This window comes from Pelodiscus sinensis, chromosome 7 (genome assembly GCF_052426305.1).
Source record: "Pelodiscus sinensis isolate ZL-2025 chromosome 7, ASM5242630v1, whole genome shotgun sequence".
In the NCBI taxonomy this organism is placed as follows: Eukaryota; Metazoa; Chordata; order Testudines; family Trionychidae; genus Pelodiscus; species Pelodiscus sinensis.
This window is the reverse complement of record NC_143058.1, coordinates 13,821,148-13,843,409: the sequence shown is the minus strand read 5'-3', so window position 1 is coordinate 13,843,409 and position 22,262 is coordinate 13,821,148. Positions and strand designations below refer to the sequence as shown.

The following is a 22,262-nucleotide window of genomic DNA, read 5'->3' as shown; positions in this document are numbered from 1 at the left end:
AGAAATTGGTAACAAATATAAAAGCCTGTTTGTAGTTGGGTTTTTTTTTGTATATCGTAACCTTATGTCACTTTGTTAAACATTTCTTTTATAAAGGGAGAGAATTATGTATATGTGGGTTGAAGGTTAATGGTAGTACAGGATAGGTAAGATTTTATTTTTTGGATGAGTGAGATTGATATAAACTGAGGATGTTAAATGGCAGATAATTCACCAAAGCTATGTCTACACTGAAGGCTTCTTTTGGAAGAGATCTTCCGAAAAAAAAAAAAACTTTTTCCAAAACAGAGAGGTCCACACTGAATGGATACTATCTTGCATTTAAGCTGTGATTACTATGGATCAAGTGGCCACCAGGGCACCTGTGTGCACGTACACACCCCACACCTTTTTCCAAAAGAGCTCTATGGGGAAGAAGCCTTTTTCCAAAGAAAGAGGATTACCAACACCAGAAAACCCCTTCTGTTCTTTCAATTTACTTTTGGAAGAACACAATTACAGTGTGGATGTAACTCAGGTTTTGTTGGAAAAACAGATGGTTTTTCCAACAAAACTCTGTAGTGTAGACATACCCTAATCATGTAGTATTTGAACAGATTGCTTTAACTACTGGGGAATTCTTCCTCTTTAATGCCCTTGGTCTCTTATGACTTACGGCTATATGGCCCATGCCAGCCAGACAACCCCTGTTTCCATATCTGAAACAATGCCAGTGTAGTCAGTGCAAATGTGGGGGATGGGGAAGGCATGAATGTTCAGATATATGTGCTCCCGTCGGCTGGCAGCAGTGGTGATCTGAGGTTCTCTCTCCATCTTCAGAACACAGGGCAATAGCAATCCAAGCTTCCCAGTGCCACCCCATTGACACATCTCAAGTGTCCTCTGGAGATGCTTGCCTCACAAATACAAACTTCTTCATCCATTCAACTGGAGCTTTAAATATGAGCAATTGTGTACCTCACTATAGCCTTGGAGCTGACCACTGGCTGACTCCACCGTGCTCTCCAAGGACCTTTCCAGGCATGCTGACAGCAAAGGAGGAGATCGTCTTCTCCCTGTAATCTCCCTTCATGTTAAATGTCTGTTCAATAGTCAAGTTGGTGTGTGTCACTGAGCCTGGTATGCATTTCTTGATTGTCACAAATGCTGACTTCTTCAGAAGGTTGAGAGAAAATGCCCCAGTGGAGTTTTTTGCATAAATCCAGGCTGCTCAATAGACTTCTCCATTGTGGGTTTTTTTTTTTAACTGTCTGAGTTACTCAGGTGGCATCTTTAAAGCTCTGAAGCACTGTGAGTATAAAAATGTGCATCACACAATTGTTCAGATAGCGTTTCTTGTTTCTACCACGTCTGTCATTGGATTACTTCATTTGGAGCAATGGGCTGATCTAGTCACGAACCACAAAGTAAATGTCTGAAACTGATTTCTCTCTCCCCCCCCCCCCCTTCCCAGCCCCCTTAATAGACTGTGGCCATTTTGTGATCAGAACTGGTTTAGTCCCTCAGGTGTCCATAGAGATGTCATCTACATATCGATTACACTATTAACTGATAACCCTGGTCTTATTGGTTAATCCCATCGACTGTGCGCATGCGCACGCACACACACACCCTTGCTGCCTCTGTATCCTAGGTTGCAAGGTGGGGGAGGAAGGTGGGTGAGAGGGGAGGAAGGTGGGAGCTAGTACCATGAGGAGCCAGCTTCTAATCCAGCTCCCCAAGAGCACCAGATCCCATGGAGCTGCCTTCACCCTCGCTCCCCACATTCCTACACTGCTGCCTCTGATAGAGAGGCAGCAGCACAAAGGGTGAGGGAGCGCAGATGGGAGCCAATAGTTATGGGGAGCCAGCTTTTAAGCGGGCTTTCTGTGTGTGCCAGTTCCATGGAGTCTCCTACCCCCTCCTTGCTGTCTCCCACAGAGACAGATGGGGGGCAAGCAGGAGTCCATGCTTGTGGGGGACTTTTTAAGCTGGCTCCCCCAGAGCACTGACTCCACTTGCTTTCATGCACACACCCTTGCTGCTTCCTTTGGGGAAGGGAGGGAAGGCTGCTGCAGAGTAACCTGAACACACCATGGACAGAGGCTGCTCCTTGGGATGCCAGTGCAGTTCCTGTCTGCAGGAAGCTCAGGCCCCCCCAGAGGCAGCAGTGTGGTGCAGCAGGCAGGAGTTGGTCTGCACAGGGAGCTGGTTTGATAGAGGCGGTGGCAAGGAGCTCCCCAGGAGTGGGGCCAGGAGTGCACAGGCTGTCGGCCCCACCCTGGGGACTACTGTTTAACTGCTAACATTTGATGCGGTTACACGACTGTTCAGTGACACTATCTAAAATCCCTAGTTTCCCAATGCATGAATGTGAACTCTTTTTGCTAATGCTGCTTTATTGTCAGTAGTATGTCGGTCTTACAGGAATCATGTAAATGGGCCCAGAAGCTATGCAGCATGTATAAAAAAATCGTAGAAATGTAGGTCTGGAAAGAACCTTGAAGTCAGTCCACTCCCCTACAGTGAGGCAGAAACAAGTAAATCTAGACCATCCTTGATAGTTTTGTTGACTCTGTTTTGTTTAAAACCTTAAGTTAGGGGATTCCACAACCTCCCTTGGAAGATGATTCCACACCTTAATTATCAGGAGGATAATTGGATGGCTTTTCCTAATATGTAACCTAAATCTTCCTTCCTGCTGATTAAGCTTATTGCTTCTTATCATACCTTCAGTTATCCGTGTCTACCACTATCCCTTTTAACAGCCCCTACAATGTTTGAAGACAGTTGTAAGATTCGCCCTCAGTCTCCAGTCTCAAGACTAACCATACCCAGTTTTTTATGGGTGGGATGACTTAAGTCAGTCATGTTAGGAAAAGCCTTGATTGGAAATCCTATATTTTAATCAGCTTTTTCATTTGTACTTCAGTTAACTTCTCAAAGGCAGCATTCTCACGTGTTGACATAACCATTAAAATATATTGACTTACAACTAAATAGGGCTTTTATAGAATACTAGAACTGGAAGGGTCCTAGAGAGGTAAAGTCCAGTCCCTGCAGTCATGGCAAGACCATGCATTATCTAGCATAGGGTGGGCAATAACACAGTGGCAGTTGACCGGGGTTAGCCCCTGGTGGGCTGCCATCACTTCATTTACCTACACGGCCACAAGTGCAGGGATTGCAGCTGTGTGGCCAGCGGGAACCACAGAAAGCCGTCTCCTGATCCGTGTTACTTTCCGCAGCTCCCATTGGCTAGGAATGGTGATCTGCAGCTTCACCTGTGGGCCAGTATTTGCCCACCCAGATCTAGTCATCCCTGACGGGTGTCTGTCTAACTTGTTCTTAAACCTCTCCAATGAGGGAGTTTCCACAACCTCCCTAGGCAACTTATTCCTGTGCTTAACCACCTTGACAGTTAGTGTTTTTCTTAATGTTCAACCTAAATCGCCCTTGCTGCAATTCAAGCCCATTGCTTGTCTCTGTCTCTCTCTGCTGCTACCTAGGGGTATGTCTACACTTGCTCCCTAGTTTGAGCTAGGGATGCAAAAATAGGTGACTGAAATTGGTAATGAAGCAGGGATTTTAAATAGCCTGCGCTTCATTAGCATGATCTAGTCAGCATGTTACTCAGCTCAACAGCTGATTCGAACCAGAAAGTGCGCTCCAGGGCACGTTAGTTCGAACCAAGGGGTTTGAGTCGAACTAACATTACTTCTACTTTTTGATGAATGCACTGGCAAATAACGAGTTGAGCGGAGTATCACACCGGTGAGATCATGCTAATGAAGCGCAGGATATTTAAATCCCTGCTTCATTAGCAATTTTGGTCACCTACATTTGCATCTCTAGCTTGAACTAGTGAGCAAGTGTAGATGTACCTTAGGAGATTAAACTATAACTAGATACATTTATTTAAGCAATTATGTAGTTTGTGGTTTCCATTATAACACTGATTCTTTTCAACAGTACTGCCACATAGCCAGTTATCGCACAAATTCAAAATGGGGATTTGATTTTTTTTCTTAGTGAAGTACTTTGCACTCATCATTAGGGATGTTAAAAATCGTGTAATAGGGAAACCGTGTAACCACTTTAAAGAAAACCGTAATGGTCACACAGTTACAAGCGCTGTGGGCTCTGCAGTATAAAGTTTAACATTATACTGCAGAACCTGCCACACAGCCCCCCCAGGAAGAGGGCCCTCCTGCCTAGTTCCTGGGGAGGAGGCTTCACTGACACACACTGATGCTCCCCGGGAGCTGGCTGAGCATCTGTTAAATGGTGAATCGATTCTACTCAAACATCCCTCGTCTCTGGTTTGAAATCAACAAGATTAAGTTCAATAATCTTCCAATTGTTTGTTTTCTGAATGTGTGTCCTCTCAGAAGTAGCAATATAATAAGACAAGTGGGACATGAGGTTATGTGCAATACAGCATGTGTCAAAGGACTGAATGCCTCCCAACCTGAGCTCAGTTTCCACATCCTGGCTACTTTTACATAAAGCTGTATAGTTATGTGTAATGAGCTCTTGGCCTGATGAAATCACTTTATTTTTCCTTGTCACTAGGTCCACTTCCCTGATGTTGAACGGGTGGAATGGCTTAACAAGGTGAGAAGGTTTTCATGGCACTGTCTTTGAAACTTTCTATTGAACTGTGTTTGTTCTGGAGCTACCTCTCTAGCAAGACCTTAACATACAAATATAATGAGAATAACAACTTGCTGCTTTAGAGACTGCTTACATTTAATGCCTGTGCTTAAACCTTTGAGCAAACGGAGTCTGTGCAGATTCAGTCTGAGCCGTGTGCTTCTCTGGTTAGTAAGGACTGTGCCTTCTCTCCTGGAAAATGTGACTCCAGATTTATCGAACACAAGAAAACCCTCCTTAATCCTCAGATGTCCCATCTTCCTTCACTAAGCACTGCACTCTAGATGCTGCTTAAAACCTAAATACTGGAAACAAACATGCTTGTATACCAGTAATTCATTACGTGATCTTTTTGGTGTAATACTGCCCTACCATACATCCAGTGCTTCCCCCGCCCTTTACTGTTGTCTCATCCTCTGAATTGCTAGCTCTTGTGAGGAGAAGCCATATTTTGCTTGTTTAGTTAATATTTAGAAGTAGAACAAGGCCAGAATTTTCAGAAGTGTGTGTGTGGGGGTGTCTTTTTATTTTTGTTTTTTTTTAAGGCCCAATATGAGGCACTTTGAAAGGGCCAGATCTCCAGAAGATCCATGTTCAGAAACTTCTGAAGCTAAAGCACCTTGTAAGATGTCTCATGTTGGACACCACTGATCCCTAATCAGATGGGGAAGCTTTAGTCCAAAGGTGTGAAACAAAGCCCCTGGATCAGGAACACAACCAGTTCTAGGCAGGGGACACATACCTCGGGAACTGCAACGCTCTGAACTTGCACCTTTGACCCCTTTGTGTCCTCCTGGAAATAGCTAGAGGCCTGAGACCTAAGTGGGGCTGTCATCTTATGGCAGTGTCCCACAATTCTCTTCTTCTAGACCAGGAACTTAGGTGGTTATTCCTCCTGCAATGCACTGTGGTCCCAGCAGGCTGGAGTTTAGTTGGGCATCTGCAGCTCTGGTCTCTTTTGGGGGTAGGTAAATCAATGACCAGCCACCCTGCATAAAGCAAAGTCCTGTATATTCAGAAAATCTTCTTTCTCTCTAATGCTTTTATCTTGCTGTTTCTATAGTGAACAGCTTCTATGCGGGTCTTAATTGACCAGAGGATCACCCACCTTCAACATGGCGACTCTGATTGGGATACAGTGCTGCTGGGTCTCACCCCCTTAGTCATCATGTCCTATTAGTGCTTGGATGTGGTTAGTCCCGTATCTTATACCCTCTCCCCTCCAAAATCTGGGTGGTCCCTGGACAGGTTTTTTTCGGTCCTTGGAGAAGTCTGGCTAACAAATCAACTAAAAACAGTTTCTGTGGTGTGCCCCTCCCCCCTGACTCTGGTGAGGCTTCTCCAGACTGGTTACCTGCCTAAGGATTTGTATTAATCAGTTCCCTGCAGGAACTAAAAGTCACTTAGAACTCCTGTAACTCTCCATGGAGCAGGAGTAGAATCTGTAGCTCACAAAGTGGCTAGAATAGTCTCAAAGCTGTTGTGTGTCCATGATATTTGTCTCAAACAGTATGTGTTAAATCTTTCAACCATCTTCTAGGAAACTGGAATCAATCCTCTCAAAGGTGTGAATAAAAACAAGTTTTGTTGCAAAGTAGAGTGACTAATAGCCATGTGGTGAACAGCATAGAGTTAAGGATCGTGGGTTTGTGTGTGTTTGTTTGTTTGTTTTTCTTCAGCTAGGTGCGTTTTGTGCAAATAATCTTTATTGTGGCTTTTTGTGCTTTCTGTAGGTCATTGTGCAAGCCTGGCCGTACTTTGGGGCAGTCATGGAAAAAGCATTTAAGGAAAAAATAGAACCAAAGATCAGAGCGAAGAACGTGCACCTGAGGACGTGCACCTTTACCAAACTCGACTTTGGAGAAAAGGTGGGTGAAGTCACAGTACTGGGTTACAGACTGATCCTGTTCTGCTTTGCTCTCCAACTGAAGAAAGGGGCTAGGTTGGGATTCCAGTCTACAGTTCCTTCCTTTCCAGAATACTAGAAATCAAACAGGATTGGTCCTAATTCAGCAGACACAGACCTTCTGTTCAATTGCTCCTCCTATCCTTGGTTTGCTTTGGATTTTAAATACGCCCCTATGTAACCAAAAAGAAAGATTGTCTGGTTTTGGGGGAGGACACTCAACCTTCTCAGGGACTTGAATCCTATCCTAGCAGACCACTTGACTGATGCTAGGCAATAAAGGTGGCTCTCTTATCACCATCCTTTAAACTTGTAATGAAGGAGGTTTCCTTGCAAGCCTTGAACTGTTGCTTGGCTCATCTGAAACCAGGCTTGTTTGAAACTGTCAGGATTGCCCAGCAGGACTTGCACTCGCATACTAATTTTGCAGACTAGTACAGAGACTGGCAGTCTTGCACTGTTGAGGCTTCCATGCTTCTAGATCTAGCTGTGCAACTCAGCCTAGATTTTTGTAGAAAATCAAGAGTAAAAAATGTGCAAAAATTAAATTTGTTGAGTGCATATTTCACTTGTACAGGTTTGTGCTGCATCTTCCTTTAAACTGTTTTTTTTAATTGAGCCAATGTTTCTAGTTCACTCACTAATTTAGACTGTCAACAGAACTTTGTTAATGAAAGAAGATAGGGCCAACTAAAGAATTCTAATTTAAAAGATGTTAACTGCCTTGTCTTGTATATGTCTCTCTCTTTTTTTCAGTGCCCTAAAATCAATGGAGTAAAGGCTTATACCAAGGAAATTGATAGAAGACAAGTGACCTTGGACGTGCAAATAAGGTAAAGTTAAATTATTTCTATCAGATGCTCTTAACATGCTGCCCTTCAAGAGGTTCTGTAAGAATATAGCCATGATTACAGTGGATCAGAGCTGAGGTCCATCTTGTCTGTTGGTGGCCATTGCATGGAACTTCAGAGTAAACTACGAATCCTGCAATAGGTAGATCTAATATATAAAGGAGAATGTTTGTGCTCTAACTTGGACACTATAAGAGCTACCACAACCAAACTTTCCATGGAGTAACCTTTCCTCCAGGAGAAGGTTTTAAGGTACCAGTGGCCACTGCTGTTCTGGGCCTGTGGTGCTTGTGAGGGCTGTCCTCTGCGTGCCGCCTCTGCACAGTGCAGGTGCACCTCAGCCGGTATGTAAACCGGCAGGCAGGTAGACCCGGGAAGAGCAGGGACGCTGGTGTGGAAAAGGGCACTGACGGTTAAAACCAGTGCTGGGCCAGACAGAATGGGGAAGGGGGAGTAGGGTTGGCTCTTTTGGACGCTGCCACCCCACTCCTCCCCCGCCACCTCCCTAACTTCCAGCATGTGCCCCCATAGACAGAGAATCTGATTTTCTTCCACCACATCTGTCCAATTACCGCCCTATCTAATATGTTAAGGAGACTGTTTGTAAGTTTGTGCACTAAAACTTGGCACTCTAAGAGCTACAGCAACCAAACTTTGCATGGGATAACCTTTCCTCTGGGAGAAGGTTTTAAGGTACTTTTGGACCCGCATCGAGGTTTAACCCAGCCCTGGGCTCAAGCTGGGGTGCGCCTCCTACGTGTGGCCTCCTGGGACTCACCTGCTCCTGCCTGCAAGGTTACATAACCGACCCTCTTCTTCCCCACCCTCATGCACACAATGGCTTGGGCACCCGTGGCACCTGCAGCCCTGGGCATGAGCTGGAGCACCTCTCCTGTGTGTAACCCCTCCCCATCTGCCACCTCCCCCTTCCGGAAACCAAAGCCAGCCAGCCTTTCTGCTCCGCTCGCTGGCCTTATCCGAGCAGAAGGAATCCGTGTGTTTGCTGTAGCACAGGGCGGAGGGGCTGGGTTAAACCCTCTGAGTTACACTGCTATGAAGACAGCTGGCTGCTGTTCGTACTGTGAGTGGGGCTCTTCCTATGGCTGGAACCAGACACAGGGTTAGATGTGAGCTCTGAGCTTTTGCTTGCCAAGGCAGGTCAGGTGGATCCCTGAGCCAGCCTTGCAAAGAAGTCCTCTTGCTACTGGCCGCATGACTGTGTACTGTTCTCCTGGGGGCTGACTGCTCAGTCCTGGGGGGAGGAGGGTCCTGCTGCTCTCAGAGGGTCAGGAGTGGGCCAGGAGCCATCAGCCCCTAGGGTCTGTGGCTCTGGGGGTCCCCTGGCTCAGGGTCCCCTCCTTTTCTGAATTTTGTTACTCCAGTTTCCTGAGCAACGCTGGGTAAACCCAGCTAGTATGGGATAATCTGACACCCGCTCCTCCTCCTCCTCCTCCTTCTCTCCCCCCCCCCCCCCGTAAGGCTCATCCTGACTTCCTCTAGGTAGTGATTGGCTTATTCCCTGCAACATGAAGCTTAATGTTCCATCCTCAAAAGTCTATCTTTAATTGTATCTCTCTGGCTATGGTGGATGTCCATAGAAAATCTCCAGTTCCTCTTTGAATCTTGTTAAATTCTTGTCCTCAATGACATTCTTTGACACCAAGTTCTGCTGTTTAATCATGCTATGCAGAAAAATATTTCCTTGCTCTTGTAGGAGGTGGAGAGGATTCCAGTTCCTGATCTAGCATCTGTGCCATTGATTAGTCTGTTCATCCCCTTCCTAACGAATGCGAACTCAATCTAAGTTTTTCCAAGCTCTTCTTCCTTATTATCCTCCCCTCTCGTTCTGCCATATCTTCTTTTGGAAAGAGGTGATCATAATTCCAGATGAGACCACCTTTCTACAGACAAATCAATGGAACATTGTAGTAATATTCATAATCCATTTTGCTTGCTACTTTTTTTTTTTTTAGCTGCAGCTGTACACTGAGCAAAGAATCACCCGTAGAGCTTTTTTTAAAATCCAGGGGCACTTCCTACCCTTCAGTCCTCTAGAAGAGTGGCGGTCTTTAATGAGAGAAAGCAGCTAACAACCAAATAGTTCGTACTTAAAACTCCTTCCTCAGTTTCATTGAAAAGAGCTGGCTCATAGAGGAAAATGTTTTCTTGGGACTTCTGTAGGGTGCTAGACACCTAGGACAAAAAGCTTTCCTGCCTGGTAATGCCACAACAGCAGTGTGCACCAAAGAGCAAGCTGTGCTGTGGATGGTAGCATTGATCAGACACTATGTGACTCTACCTTTACCTTGGATCTCTGAGAAACCTCACTACAACTAACAGGAAATGTGCATCTCCCTTAGCAAACTGTAAAATTCCATGCTGGGTTTCCTCTTGTAACACTGTCAGTCTTGATACAACATGCTATCTGATGTAACAGTTGTAGAATTCCCTTTGTTACAGTCATCCCTGAAGACTGTAGCAAGTCTTTGTTTCATGTATTTGGGTCTCGTGCCTTCCACAGCAAGGTCAAGGCTTCCTGCCTGCCTTTTAAGGCTCTGTAGAGTATTTCTACTGCTTGCCTCACTCCTCCCAGCTCTTAAGCCTCCTTTCCCTGCTCTATCTGAATCTTCCCACTGGTTCAGTTGTGCTTTTTCTTAGATCTACACCTTGGGCACCTGCTCCTTATCCAGGTCCCCTGAAGACATGCTGCTTCCATTAAGCCTTTCAGCATTGCTAAGCCAGGTCTTACAATAGCATATTGACCAAAACATAACTAAGCTGTCATGGGATCACCTATCATGTCTTGTCTAGTCAGGCTTGCAAGGTCATCCTAGACTGTGATCTCCTTCAGTCAGGCAACCTGTCTCTTCTGTGTCCTGCACTGTACTGTGCACTCAAATGCTCTAAAAATAAGAAATGCACAGCTGTCTCTCAAACAATGCCAGTGTCTCGGGTTGGACAGTGCTTCAGGATGCAGTGCACAAGGGGTGGTGATGAGAAGCAGCGTAATAAGCTGTGCTGCTCTGCCCTGTGGTGGTTTCCCTAGGATGCAGAAGGAAGGCTAAGAAAATGGGTGAGGCTGATAACTGCTTACCAGGGGCTTCCATTGTGCATAACTCTGTCTCTGCTAGGATGGAGGTACAGTCGTCCTCCTGTCCATGACACGGTTTGAGTGTTCATGTGTTTTTAAAGGTAAGAAACATATCTCCATGAAGGGCAGATTCAGATGGGCAAAAAAGACCATTTATGCACCCCAAAGAATGCTGCTGCTAAGGGCTACCATCGTTGGCAAGTTAGTCTGAGTTCATAGCTAATTCCTCTGCATTGTCAGAGCTGCCCATTAAAAAGGAGAAACCAATTTGAACTGTGTGAGTGTCTCCATTATCTTAACACAACTGACTAAAACTGAAGAAGTCGGTTGCACCTAGATAGCACGGCTATGTGAGTGAGAGTTCTTGTCTCTGGGCAGTCAAGGGAAATCCTGGCTTGGTGTATATTCAGGCTAGGTGTGCTTAGAGTTGTGCGCTAAGAGCCAAACCAAGCCAAGTCAAATTGATTCCTTTCCATTGATACCCGACTTCGGAACAGACCTGAGTGAAAATAAGCAGGACTGGCATGTGTGGTGCCAGTAAATACAGATTTAGCCATCAGCAGTGTTATTAAGCTGACACATGCAGCTTGCTTAGAAAGTGGTTACAGTTGTCTCTCCTTCAGATATATCTTCTGTCCTTTCACATTTGCTGATGCTCTGAACTGTAGTAGCATGAGTAATCCCTAGGCTTCCCATCTCTTGGTGAGGTGTTAATCAAGTGGTCCAGGTAGTAACAGATCCCTGGCCATATCCGTCCCTGTTCCCAAATTAGTGCCATGGAGAGATGCTGCAGAACACCATTTCAATATGCAGTACAGCAGACTCTGCTCTGGCTGATCTTTTCATAGCTGGGGACCCCTCATTCAGTAAAACTGCACCAGTTCCTCTACCTTTGCTTGCGGAACCTGGCCCGCTCTCCTAATTAGAACATAATACACGTCAAAAGTTTCTAGCTTCATTTCTCTTTGTAGTCAGGCAGTTGAGTTCTCGGCCAAACATGTTTGTATGTGATAGGGAGGCATGTTGGTGTCTGGTTTTTCTTGTTCACATACCTTAAGCAACTGAAGCAGTATCACTCAGACTTCCTTCACACTCAACTGTTTGGGCTGAGATCATAGAGGGATGTAAGAGTTTAACCAGTTAAGCATCATCTTATTGGTTATCAATTTCTGTTCCTGGTTAACTCCGCCCTCCCCGGGAGCCAGCTGCCCTGCACTGTGGACTCTGCAGTACAAGTCAGCTCCTGGCTCTACTCCCTAGGGGCAGGGCAGGCAGCCAGCTTGTACTGCACAGCCTGCAGCACAGGGCAGCTGGCTATCTAAGAGCCATGGGGATCTCCCTCCACCATCCTTCCCTCTCTAGTCCTACTGGCTGTACATCCCCAGGTAAAATAGTTAACCATGTAACCATTAAGGTTTTTTAACACTTACATGGTTACCTTTTTTAAATTTATTTTTAACATCCATAATAAGATCATGTATAGAGAATTCTTCATCCAAGGAATTTTGTTTCAAATAGACATTAAGGGGGAGATGGCACTTGGGCTTAGCTCTAGCACATGTTGTCACTGTGGGTGCAAGATGTCAGTTGGGCACAAGAGGCTGTGTCCCTACAGAGGAAGAGCCCAGGTACTTTCATCAAGTTTATAAGAGAAGGTGAAATATAATGAAGACTTCGAGTCATAAGAGGTTACTAATGCAAAAGGAGCTTGTTTTTTAATGGCTATCAGCCTGTAGGCCAGGGCTACTCAGTGATACTCTTAGTACATGCTGAGGGCCACAACTTAAGTGTGGTTGCATACACAGGCAAATAAATATGCAACTAGCTTTTTTTTCCACTCTGACAGGCAAGAATGCAAAGATTAAGGCAAGACTTTACACAACATGCAGGCCCTATTTAATAAATATTAATAAAGTGCAATATTGACCCAACTTCCACCCATATGACAGCATTTCTAATGAGCAAAGACTGTCGAGGAATTTAACTACTAAAACGCACATTAACATGACTGTATGCTCAGTGACCCCGGGGGGGGGGGGGGGAGGGGCGGAGGGAGAAGTTTGTGCATTTCTTGGAGTGATTTTACTCAGAAGAAGTTTAATCCCGAGTGCTCCAACGTGCAGACACAAGAGTTCAGGGTGGCTGCCTCAACTGTATTTTTGGAACTGCTGGGCTCTAGGGGGCCTGGCAAGGGGCGGCAATAGGAGTTAGCCCTCTGCACGCTCTCTGCTGCCAGGAGCTGTAGTGACCCAGCATCCGGCTCCACTCTGCAGTAACAGGGAAGCAGATCATAGCAGCCTGGGAGAGGGCAGGGGGGCACAATGCAGCAGGGTCGTGCCACCCCATCCTCAGGCTACACCCTGAATAAAATGGACCCCAGGTCCTCAGCCCACCCTGGCCTTACAAGGTGCTCCCCTCTCCCTCCTAGCATCGGTTGGGGAGGGACCCAGCCTGAATGGACCCTGACCCAGCCCAAACCCCAGCTCAGACCTTTCTTGCTCTGCCTCACTGCCCAGTGCTGCTGCTTCTTGCTGCCTCCCCCCCCCCCCTCCCCCCAAACAGCCTGTGGCTCTTGCGCGTGTGCCAACTGGTGGCCCTGCTTATTGCAGTGCTCCATGGCAAGAGCCAGTCTGGCTCCACTAGCAGCAAGGTGCTGCCGCTGGAGGTCACAGGCTGTGCCTGTGTATCAGCATCGTGACTCGACTGCCGAGCAGCTCAAGGCATGCTGGGGCGGGGCGGGGGGATGGAGGCATCACCCTGCGGCCCCGCAAGGCCCACGTAAACTCAAACCGCACCGCGGGCGGCATGCAGACAGGCCGTGGGCTGAGTAGCCCTGCTGTAGGTAATGTTATGGTAGTCTGGTATCTCTTCAGCCTCAAGCCGTGGGTTCAGAGTGCATTCACAAATGACTGATTAGAAATTGATCTGCCTGCTCTTTGAAGTTCAAACCCAGGCTCTTGAAAAGAGTAAAAGGGTGTATGCTTGTGCACATGCAGACTTCAGGCATTGGGACTCTGCATGGCATAAAGAGAATTATCATTCATCTGCACCAGTCATTTGGCCTACTAGAAGGATGACTAGGTGTTAATGAGTGACTCTGAGTTTATAAACATGATCCTTTTATTTTGGCATTTAACTCATATCTGCAAGAAATTATTCAGGGACGTCATCATTCCTTTCCCCTGGATTATTGCTCAGGCACTGCCATTGATGCTGTAAGATGCACTTGTGTCTAAGTAGCACTGAAGGTCTTGGAGCATCCTGTACTCGCTAACAAATTTTGGCTCTGCAGAATCCCCACAAGGCAGGATTTCTGTCCCATTTTACACCCAGAGGTAGCTGGGCGGGGACAGATTGAGATCTGCAGAAGAACTAGCAGTGGAACCAGTTTCCTGACCCCAAGCCTGGGTGTGGATGGACCCTTCTTAGCTATAGTTTACACCTCCTTCTTAGTTAAGTTTTAAAATCGCCAGACAGTGATGTTTATTACCATTTTTGAGCCTGAAAGTGCTCAGTGGCTTGTGTATGCTCAGTAGACAACAGGTATGATCCATAAGTAAATGGTCTCTGGTATTATTCATAATTGCCAAAGGAAACAACAGATGCTTGAGAAATGTTGCTCAAATTAAATGTTAATAATAGCTTCCATTTACACTGCATCAGAGTATGACAAAGGATTTGATTAAACGCTAACTCATTACGTCTTATTACGCTCTTGAGACATACAACCATTTTTTCCAGATGGGGAAACTGAGGCACAGTTTCACTTGCCCACAGGTCTCTCATGAAATCTCTGGCAGAGCCGATAATGGGACCTAAAGGTCATCTTTCCCAATTCTATGCTCTGGCCATCAAACCATATTCCTAAGTGTTCAGGTTAAAATGTCAAAGCAAATCTTAAAATACTTTAAGCTGTTGTAAATTTTAAAACGGCTCAAGTGATCAGGAATCAGGAAGAAACATTGAGTAAAATCACTGCTTGCTCTTAGCCCTTCAAGTTACGTACAAAGTGTTTTTTCTTTTTTATTTATCCAGTTTAAATCCCAGATCTATGGATCCCATTTGTTTATTGTAAATAATAGAGTTTTCAAACTTAATTTAGGGAGGGAATCTGTCTTCTGCAGGTGGCCAGAAGATACAAACTTCTTCCAGGGACCACCTGTCAAAGTGTTGGGAGAACTGAGTGGGAACGGAGAACTGCCTAGGTTCCCTAAACAACTAAAAGTTAGATTTTAATCTTATATCTGGCCATGGTGTGTGGCAGGTGATTTTTTGGCATAAACAATAGACTATATAAAGCATCTTCCAAGTTGAGAGGTTACTGGTTCCGGCAATAATCTCCAAACTGATACATTTTTTTCAAACACCACCACTTTACATCCTGCAGCTGCTTTTCTTCAGAATAATCCTTCAGTTGTTTAAGATGCTGCAAACTATTGGCTCATACCCATTAGAAACATGGTACAGGCAGTCCCTGGGTTACATGGATCCGACTTACATCGGATCCCTACTTACAAACGGGGTAAGGCAACCCCGCACTAGCTGCTTCCCCCCCCAGCAGACCAGGGAGACGCGAAGCTAGCGCCCACCCCTCCCCCCAGCAGACTAGGGAGACGCGGAGCGGCTTTTCTCAGCAGACACCTCAGCTTGAGAATAAAGGACTGAGGGAAGTGAGGTGTGGGAGAATAAAACTGAGCTCTGGAGAAATGTTTGGCTCGAGTTTCCCCTACAATATGTACCAGTTCCGACTTACATACAAATTCAACTTAAGAACAAACCTACAGTCCCTATCTTGTACGTAACCCGGGGACTGCCTGTATATTAGAAATCGGTGCCTCCCTCCAGGAGGTATGTCATGGAACCGAATTGCTTTCCATTGTGCTAGTCTAGTCTGACGCTACAGTACTATAATCTTTCCAGTGAGGCTTCCTGGATTATTTACTATTTGCCTATTTGATATCCATTTCTTGTATTAAAACCTTCTCCTATGTGTCATAGCTCAACTTAGAGAGAAAATTAAGTTTTGTGTAGCTTAGTTGCTACAGTACATAGCAGCCAGCCTCTCTAAGCATCCTTTGTTGTTCTCAATAGCAGGATTATAGAAAGCTGCCTTCAAAAGTATTTATTGCTTGCCGGAGTGTGGCATTAGCCATGCTGACTGATAACATGGCACCACTTAGGAAACCAAATTCTTCTTTTAGAAGTTTGCCGTAGGGTCTGTCTACACAGCAAAAGAATAACTATGCAGCAGGGCTGAGCCTAGGTCAATTGACTTGGGCTCGTATTGCAGGGTTAAGGGCAATGCCGTGTATATATCCAGGCTTCATTTAGAGCCCTGGCTTTGAAACCCAACAAGGAAGGAGGGGCTCTGTGACTAGGCTCCACCAAGTGCACAAACACCAACACTACTGCTTTTAGTCCCATAATGCAGGGTTCCTTCAGTTGATCTGGCCTCTGAAACTTGTGTAGACGCAAGCTTTCTGCTCAAGGCCATTTAGGATAGGCTCACACAAGGGAGCCTCTCCTAGTGGTTAGAGCATGGTAATAGCAGCCAGTCTGGCTGCTATTTCAGACTCCTCTAGTTTAGTTAAGTAGCCTAGTCTCTCTGCCAGTTTCTTCGGTATCCAATATTAATAAAAGCTCAAACACCTGCCACCTAAGATTACAAGAGTTAAATATCATTTGTAAAGCATTTTACAGTGCTCAGGAAAGGTGTTTATAGATGTGCAAAGTATTTCACTCAGAGGAAGGATCTTCCATGGGAAGTATATTGAAGGGCTCTGAAGAAAGCAAAGGATGTGTAGGGTTCTGAGCTGCATTAAACCTTTTTGTAATGTAATCAGAAGAGAAATCACTCTATGGATTCTCTTGTTCACATACCTGTTTGTGTCTTCTGCAGCCATTGCATTGTAAGGGTATGATTACAACTATAGTAAACCTGATTGCTGGAAGAGAGGCATGGTGTGCAGGTTTGCCCCTCCCTCCCCCCCCCCCCCCAGTCCCATCAATAGACGCTGCACACCCATGTGTTTAAAAGGAAATCAAGAAGGCATTTTTTTTACAGTATAGTTTTGATAATGGCTACCTGAAGAGCTGATGTGACAAAATGAGATGTCAGGCAAAAGAGGGGTTGGGGGAGGTGAGACCCGGATCTCAGCAATAGGATTCCATGGCTGCTCAGCTGATGTCTGAAAGTTGCATGATAGTGAGCAAACGTGTCATCTGTTACTAACTCAACAAACCAGTTTGGTACAGAGCAGGGTATGACATAGACTCAGCTCCTGCAAAACAGAGTGAACAAATGCACATGTGTACAGACAGGAAATACGCTGCAGAGCTCCTGTGACAAACTAACAGTATGAGGTGATGTTTAGGTGCAATGAAGGAATTATCTTGGGGCTGGCACAGGCTGTTGCATCCTTCTAAAGAGGGTGATTGTTGGGAAAAGAGCTCAATGAATTTTTTTTTTTTTATTTTATTTTTTTTGGTAGAGAGACTTACTTTTTCAGAAATTTCACCCACTGTTGAAGCTGGCTTAAAGACTTTCAGTATTTCACGACTTTTGACAAACTGTACTAAGGAGGATGTGCTTTCATTTGAACGCCCCAGTGCTACTGATTCTGCTCTGTTTCCTGAAGTAAAAGGCTCTCCTGTATTTTCTCCTTAGTGGCCCAATGAGGGCACCCAATCTTAGGCTTCCTGCTCCTCAGCTGGCATGGAGAGACTCATCTCATTGCCTTCTGGTCAGGATGGGTCCAGACTGTACAGTTCCCTGCCTTCACTGCCGATTTCCCAGCAAAGGCCTTCTCCTTTACAAACCTTACTTGTGGACTTGAAAGCCAGAAGAGATCGTTATGATCATCTAGTCCTGTGGCGCCCAACACGCTAGCCACGTGTGGCTATTTGGCCAGTTGCGCGTGGCTAGTTTGCTATAGCAGCATGCGCCGGCTCCCCTGTCCCTTGCAATGCAGAGCCTCAGTGGGGGAGGGGCAGATGTGACTAGTCGATTAGTGCGAATTGATAAGCTCCTGCTTATCAGTTAGTCAACTAGTTGCTTACATCTCTACTCTGAGGACAGAGGGCTCAGCCCCCCTCCCAGCGGTGCAGAGCTGGGCCCTCCCACCTTGCCATGGGTCCTAGCTAAGCTGTGGTTCCCCTGGCTACAGCTATTAGTTACCACACTGTTAAAGGCATTCCAGAGAAGACCCATTCAAACAATAAAAGAACCTACACACGTACTAATAAGCGTAACAGGCATCAACCCACCAGAGGGGTTTCTCTGAAGTTGTAAGTTCATCAAGCTTCAGCTTAGAACCTGCCAAGTCTTATGGGGCTTCCGTAGGCCTAGTCTGTCCAATGTTTCCGTAAAGGTTGGGGGCCATCCTTGGGCCTGCCTCTTTCCTGGATCAGGAAGAAGGACCGGAGGCTAGTGGAGGGAGGGAGGGAGGGGGGGGGGGAGAGAGTGAGTGAGTGTGTGTGTGTGTGTGTGTGTGTGTGTGTGTGTGTGTGTGTGTGTGTATAGACATCCCCAGAGAAACACAAAGATGGGTAAGGAAAAAGCTTGCTAGCAATTTGCATTTTAATACCATATACGCTGAAGCTATCAAAACCTAATTCAGTATGATTCATCAAATTATTTTAATTCCCTAATGTATGCTCAGGAAATTCAAGATATTGCCAGTCTGTGTCATTGTTTTAGAAAAAAACAGGTTTAGTGGTGATTTGTTTTGTTTTTGGAGGATTGCAAACCCTTCTGCTTCAGGGCATGAACCAACCTTTGAAGAAAATTGGTAATAAACTCCTTATTCGGACAAGATATTTCTTAAGCATCTCTCTCCATAATGGAGTTTGTTGCACTGTTTCCTGAAGCACGTAGTACAGCCATGGTCAGAGATGGGGCAGTGGGTGAGGTAGACCTCTGATCTGACCTGACATGGCAATTCCTGTGTAATACTGACTTAGAATGGCCTTAATCATAATTAAGTCTGACGACACATTGAATATTCCACATGGGAATTTATCTTATGACTCTCTGTTGGAGAGAATATTAAACATTGTTCTGCAGCGAAGTGATTGCTAAAAGTAAAAGGCATTAGTGACTGATTGGAAGAGTTTCTCTAATTCTCTAGAAGGCCAAGGGATTTTTATAAACCCAAGCTGTGTCTTCTATCTGGTAATGCGACTCTTGCTCAAGATTAACCAGTATTAATTTTAAGTATACCTTGTATGGTGACATGCAAAATTGCAATGCTGCAGTATTGGAGTTTCAGTTTTTATTAGTATAAACCTCTTAGTCTGGTAAATGAGCCCCCCCACCTCCTTCCTTTCCTTTGGAAAAATACATTGCATGGATTTTTTTCCCCAAATTTCATCAGGATTTAAATAGGCCGTGCGCTTCGGTCTTGTACATGCACAACACCAAATAAGTATTCTTTAGATTCTCTAGTCTCTTGTGAACTTGCCTAATAAAAAGACATCTGGGGATGTAATTACAATATCAGGCTAAACAGAATCTTGGTAGCCTACTTGAAAACCACTCCACACAAGCTAGTGATGTTTTAAAAATCAAGAAGTTAGTTTATTTTCAGGTTGTTCTTAACTTGCAAAACTATTGCACTCCACGTTCATTTTATTCTCAATCTGATACACTCACTCATTGGTAATGGCCCAATAGTGGACATATTGTCTATCTTATGGGCCAGCCTCAAGGCCACTCAGTTATTTTAAGGCTGGCCCCCCGCCCTTTATTGGGCATCTTTGGCCCAGCCTGCTATGAGCCAAGAAAAGTGGAATAGTGTATGAGGCTGTGATTCTGATTTCAGTGGGTCTCTGCATAGGCAAAGGAGTCTGTTCTCTGATCCTGCACCGGAAGTCATGAGCCTCCTTAGTGTCTGAGAGAGAGAATCATGCTGTTTCTTAACTCCCTTGAACTCCAATAACTCTCATTTATTCCCTGAGTAGGAATGTGCACACTATCCAGACCTGAGAATGAGGCATTAAGCTTGCTATGAAAATGCTGTTCCATGTTGCTGCTCTGCCCACAACCCCATTTGATATTTCAGTTTACGGTAACTAAACCTTCCAGCCTGTTGGTTTAAGAAGCTAATCTGTTCTTCCTCAGCAGCGTGCACGCTCCTCTGGTTCTGTGAAGTTGTGTTAGAGCAGATGTGCTCGTTTCCCTTCCCTTTTACAACTCCATTTTGTTCAAGTGTGGGTATTGCAAACATTAGAATAATGTGAGAACTTTCTCTCAGTTATATAGGGGACTGCGAGATTCACATGGAAATATCAAAATTCAAAGGAGGAGTGAAAGGAATACAGGTGGGTACACTACAAATGTTCACTTGATGCTGTATTTTGTATTGAGGCAGCATGGCCCTGTGGTTAGGGTAGGAGACGGCGGCAGAGAGACCTGCGTTGCATTTCTGATACTGCCACTGGCCTGTTGAGTGACCTTGGACAAGTCGCTGCACTGCCTTGCGGCTCCTAGTCTTCAGGTGTAAAATACCATCTCCTGGAAAGCTCGGAGATTTGCAGGCAAAAAGTGCAATAAAATAGGGAGCTATTAAACCTCTTGGAACTTCAGTGACTGCAGAGAGAAGATTAACCCACTCCCCCCCCCCCCTTCCCTTCCAGTCTAAGCACAGACCCTGTGCTGCTTGGGCATCATGCTGAGGCTGGGATTTTCAAAGGAGCGTTAGATAAGCAGCTCCCTTCGACCTGTTTGAAAATCTCGACTTTCACCATTAGCAGTCCTGTGGCACCTTATAGGCTAACAGATTTATTGGAACATACGCTTTCATCTGACGAAGTGGGTCTTTGCCCACGAAAGCTTATGCTCAAATAAATCTTAGTCTATAAGATGCCACAGGACTCCCCGTCGCTTTTGCAGATCCAGACTAACACGGCTACCCCTCTGATACTTGGCACCATTAGCAATGTGTCATCTCAGGCGCACAGGGGAGAAGTGCTGATTCTGTCCAATAAAGGGCAGTTGCACATGGTCACAACTAATCCCGGTATTCCTGGGATAGATTTAGGCGCCAAATGTCAATGTCTGTGAAAACCATCTACAAAATGTAAGTGATAAAGCTCTCAAGCACTTGAGCCCTATTTTCAGAAGTGACTTAAACATTTGGAGCCTGAGTTTCAGTCTCTTCTGAAAATGGGGCTTGAGGTCCTACGTCACTTGGATAAATTTCTAGTGAAAGGCTGCTAGAAATGTTCAATGTCTGTGGTGGGTTTTTCAAAATTCCAGTGAAAATGGTTCCGCTTCGGATTGCCTCTTCACAACTCATTACAAACTACGCAGATGTTCCAGCCCAAAGTTAAGGGAAGATAAATGCTCTATGAAACTGCCCCTCAGATAAGAGCAGATCTGGGACCCTGGTGGTAGGCTGGGTATTGAGAAGAAATGTATCATACAATATTGGGTACCGATGTCAGAGCTTGAACTCTGGATTTCCATGTCCTCTTTGTGAGCTTTGGCCACACAATCTGAATGAGGCAGCAGTTCAGACTTATCCTGGCTGTTACCTTCAAACTAAAGTTCCCCTCCTCTGTCCTTTTCAGTTACACGGAACATTACGGATGATACTGGAACCACTTCTCCCAGATGTGCCTTTCTTTGGCGCCCTGACAATATTTTTTATGCAGAAACCGGTAAGTCTGTAGTGAATTCAACCTGCAGCCTTCTTGACTCCTGAGCTTTGCTCCTATGACGGTGAGGGCCAGTTCGCCTTTTAAATATGTCTGTCATAACTTGGTTACTTCCTTGCCTGATATTCAGTACTTAAACAGAGTTTTGAACGGAGCTTTAAAAATGAGGAATGTGTCTCTCTCCAGTGATCTAGATAATATTATGAATGATGTTCTTGTGCATTTGCTCTCCTCTGAATGCACAGGCTCTGTATGCCTTTTATTTTAAAACTATTGCCCGATATTAATGCAGTTAATAAATGCAGACATCTTAGGTGCCAGCCTGTGTTATCCTTTGCACTAAAGGCCTAATTGTGTAAACTTGTCTATACCACCTGTTGTAAATTAAATCCCAACTCCACTGAATCCTAGGAGGAGCATTTTCTCTTCCTAGGCACAGATTAGAACATGACTCATTCCTTTTATGTATTTCTGCATTGAGTGTAAAAGTGATTAGAGACCAAATGCACAAAGTATGGGGTCACACTTATAAATCCTTCCATGAAGCATTGCCCTTTAGTTAGCATTGACTGTAATGAAGATACTTCAAGTTCCTAGTGAGCATAACACAGTAGCTTCAGAGGGGTAGCTGAGTTAGTCTTTAAGGTGCTACTAGACTATTTTTTGGTTTTTGTTTTTGTTTTTCCCTGTTACAGACTAACAAAACTTGTGGATGCTATCATGAGCTTTCGTGGGCACAACCCACTTCTTCAGATGACACTCCTGAAGGCCCATGAAAGCTCATGCTACCATCTACATGTTTTGTTGGCCTTTAAGGTGCTACTAGACTATTTGTTGTTTTTTTTTATAGCACAGTAGAAATTTAGACAAAATTCTGCTGCCCACGTGCTCCTGCACTGAATTCAGTGTGCGGCATAATTGCAATAGGATACATTTGATCATTGTGCATTCTGAGATTATAAGGATTCATGGCACAGACCATGGGACTATCCAGTGATCTCCAGTATAGGCTAAGAAGAACAGAGCTGTGGGGAGGAGGGTGAATATAGATATTGACGTCTGAGGATGGATTTCTGATCTACATTAACTTTGATGAAACTTTTGCTACTGTGTGCCTCTG

General features: G+C 45.0%; 1 protein-coding gene across 1 annotated transcript in view; it reads left to right on the top strand.

Annotated features, from left to right (window-relative positions):
* The window catches only part of ESYT3 (extended synaptotagmin 3), a 60,256-nt gene that overhangs the window by 5,053 nt on the left and 32,941 nt on the right, over positions 1–22,262 (top strand). The window contains exons 2-6 of the mRNA XM_075933202.2: positions 4,555–4,596; positions 6,369–6,503; positions 7,298–7,374; positions 19,738–19,804; positions 21,056–21,145. Coding sequence (XP_075789317.2) covers positions 4,555–4,596; positions 6,369–6,503; positions 7,298–7,374; positions 19,738–19,804; positions 21,056–21,145 — 411 coding nt within the window. The remainder of the gene's footprint in view (positions 1–4,554; positions 4,597–6,368; positions 6,504–7,297; positions 7,375–19,737; positions 19,805–21,055; positions 21,146–22,262) is intronic.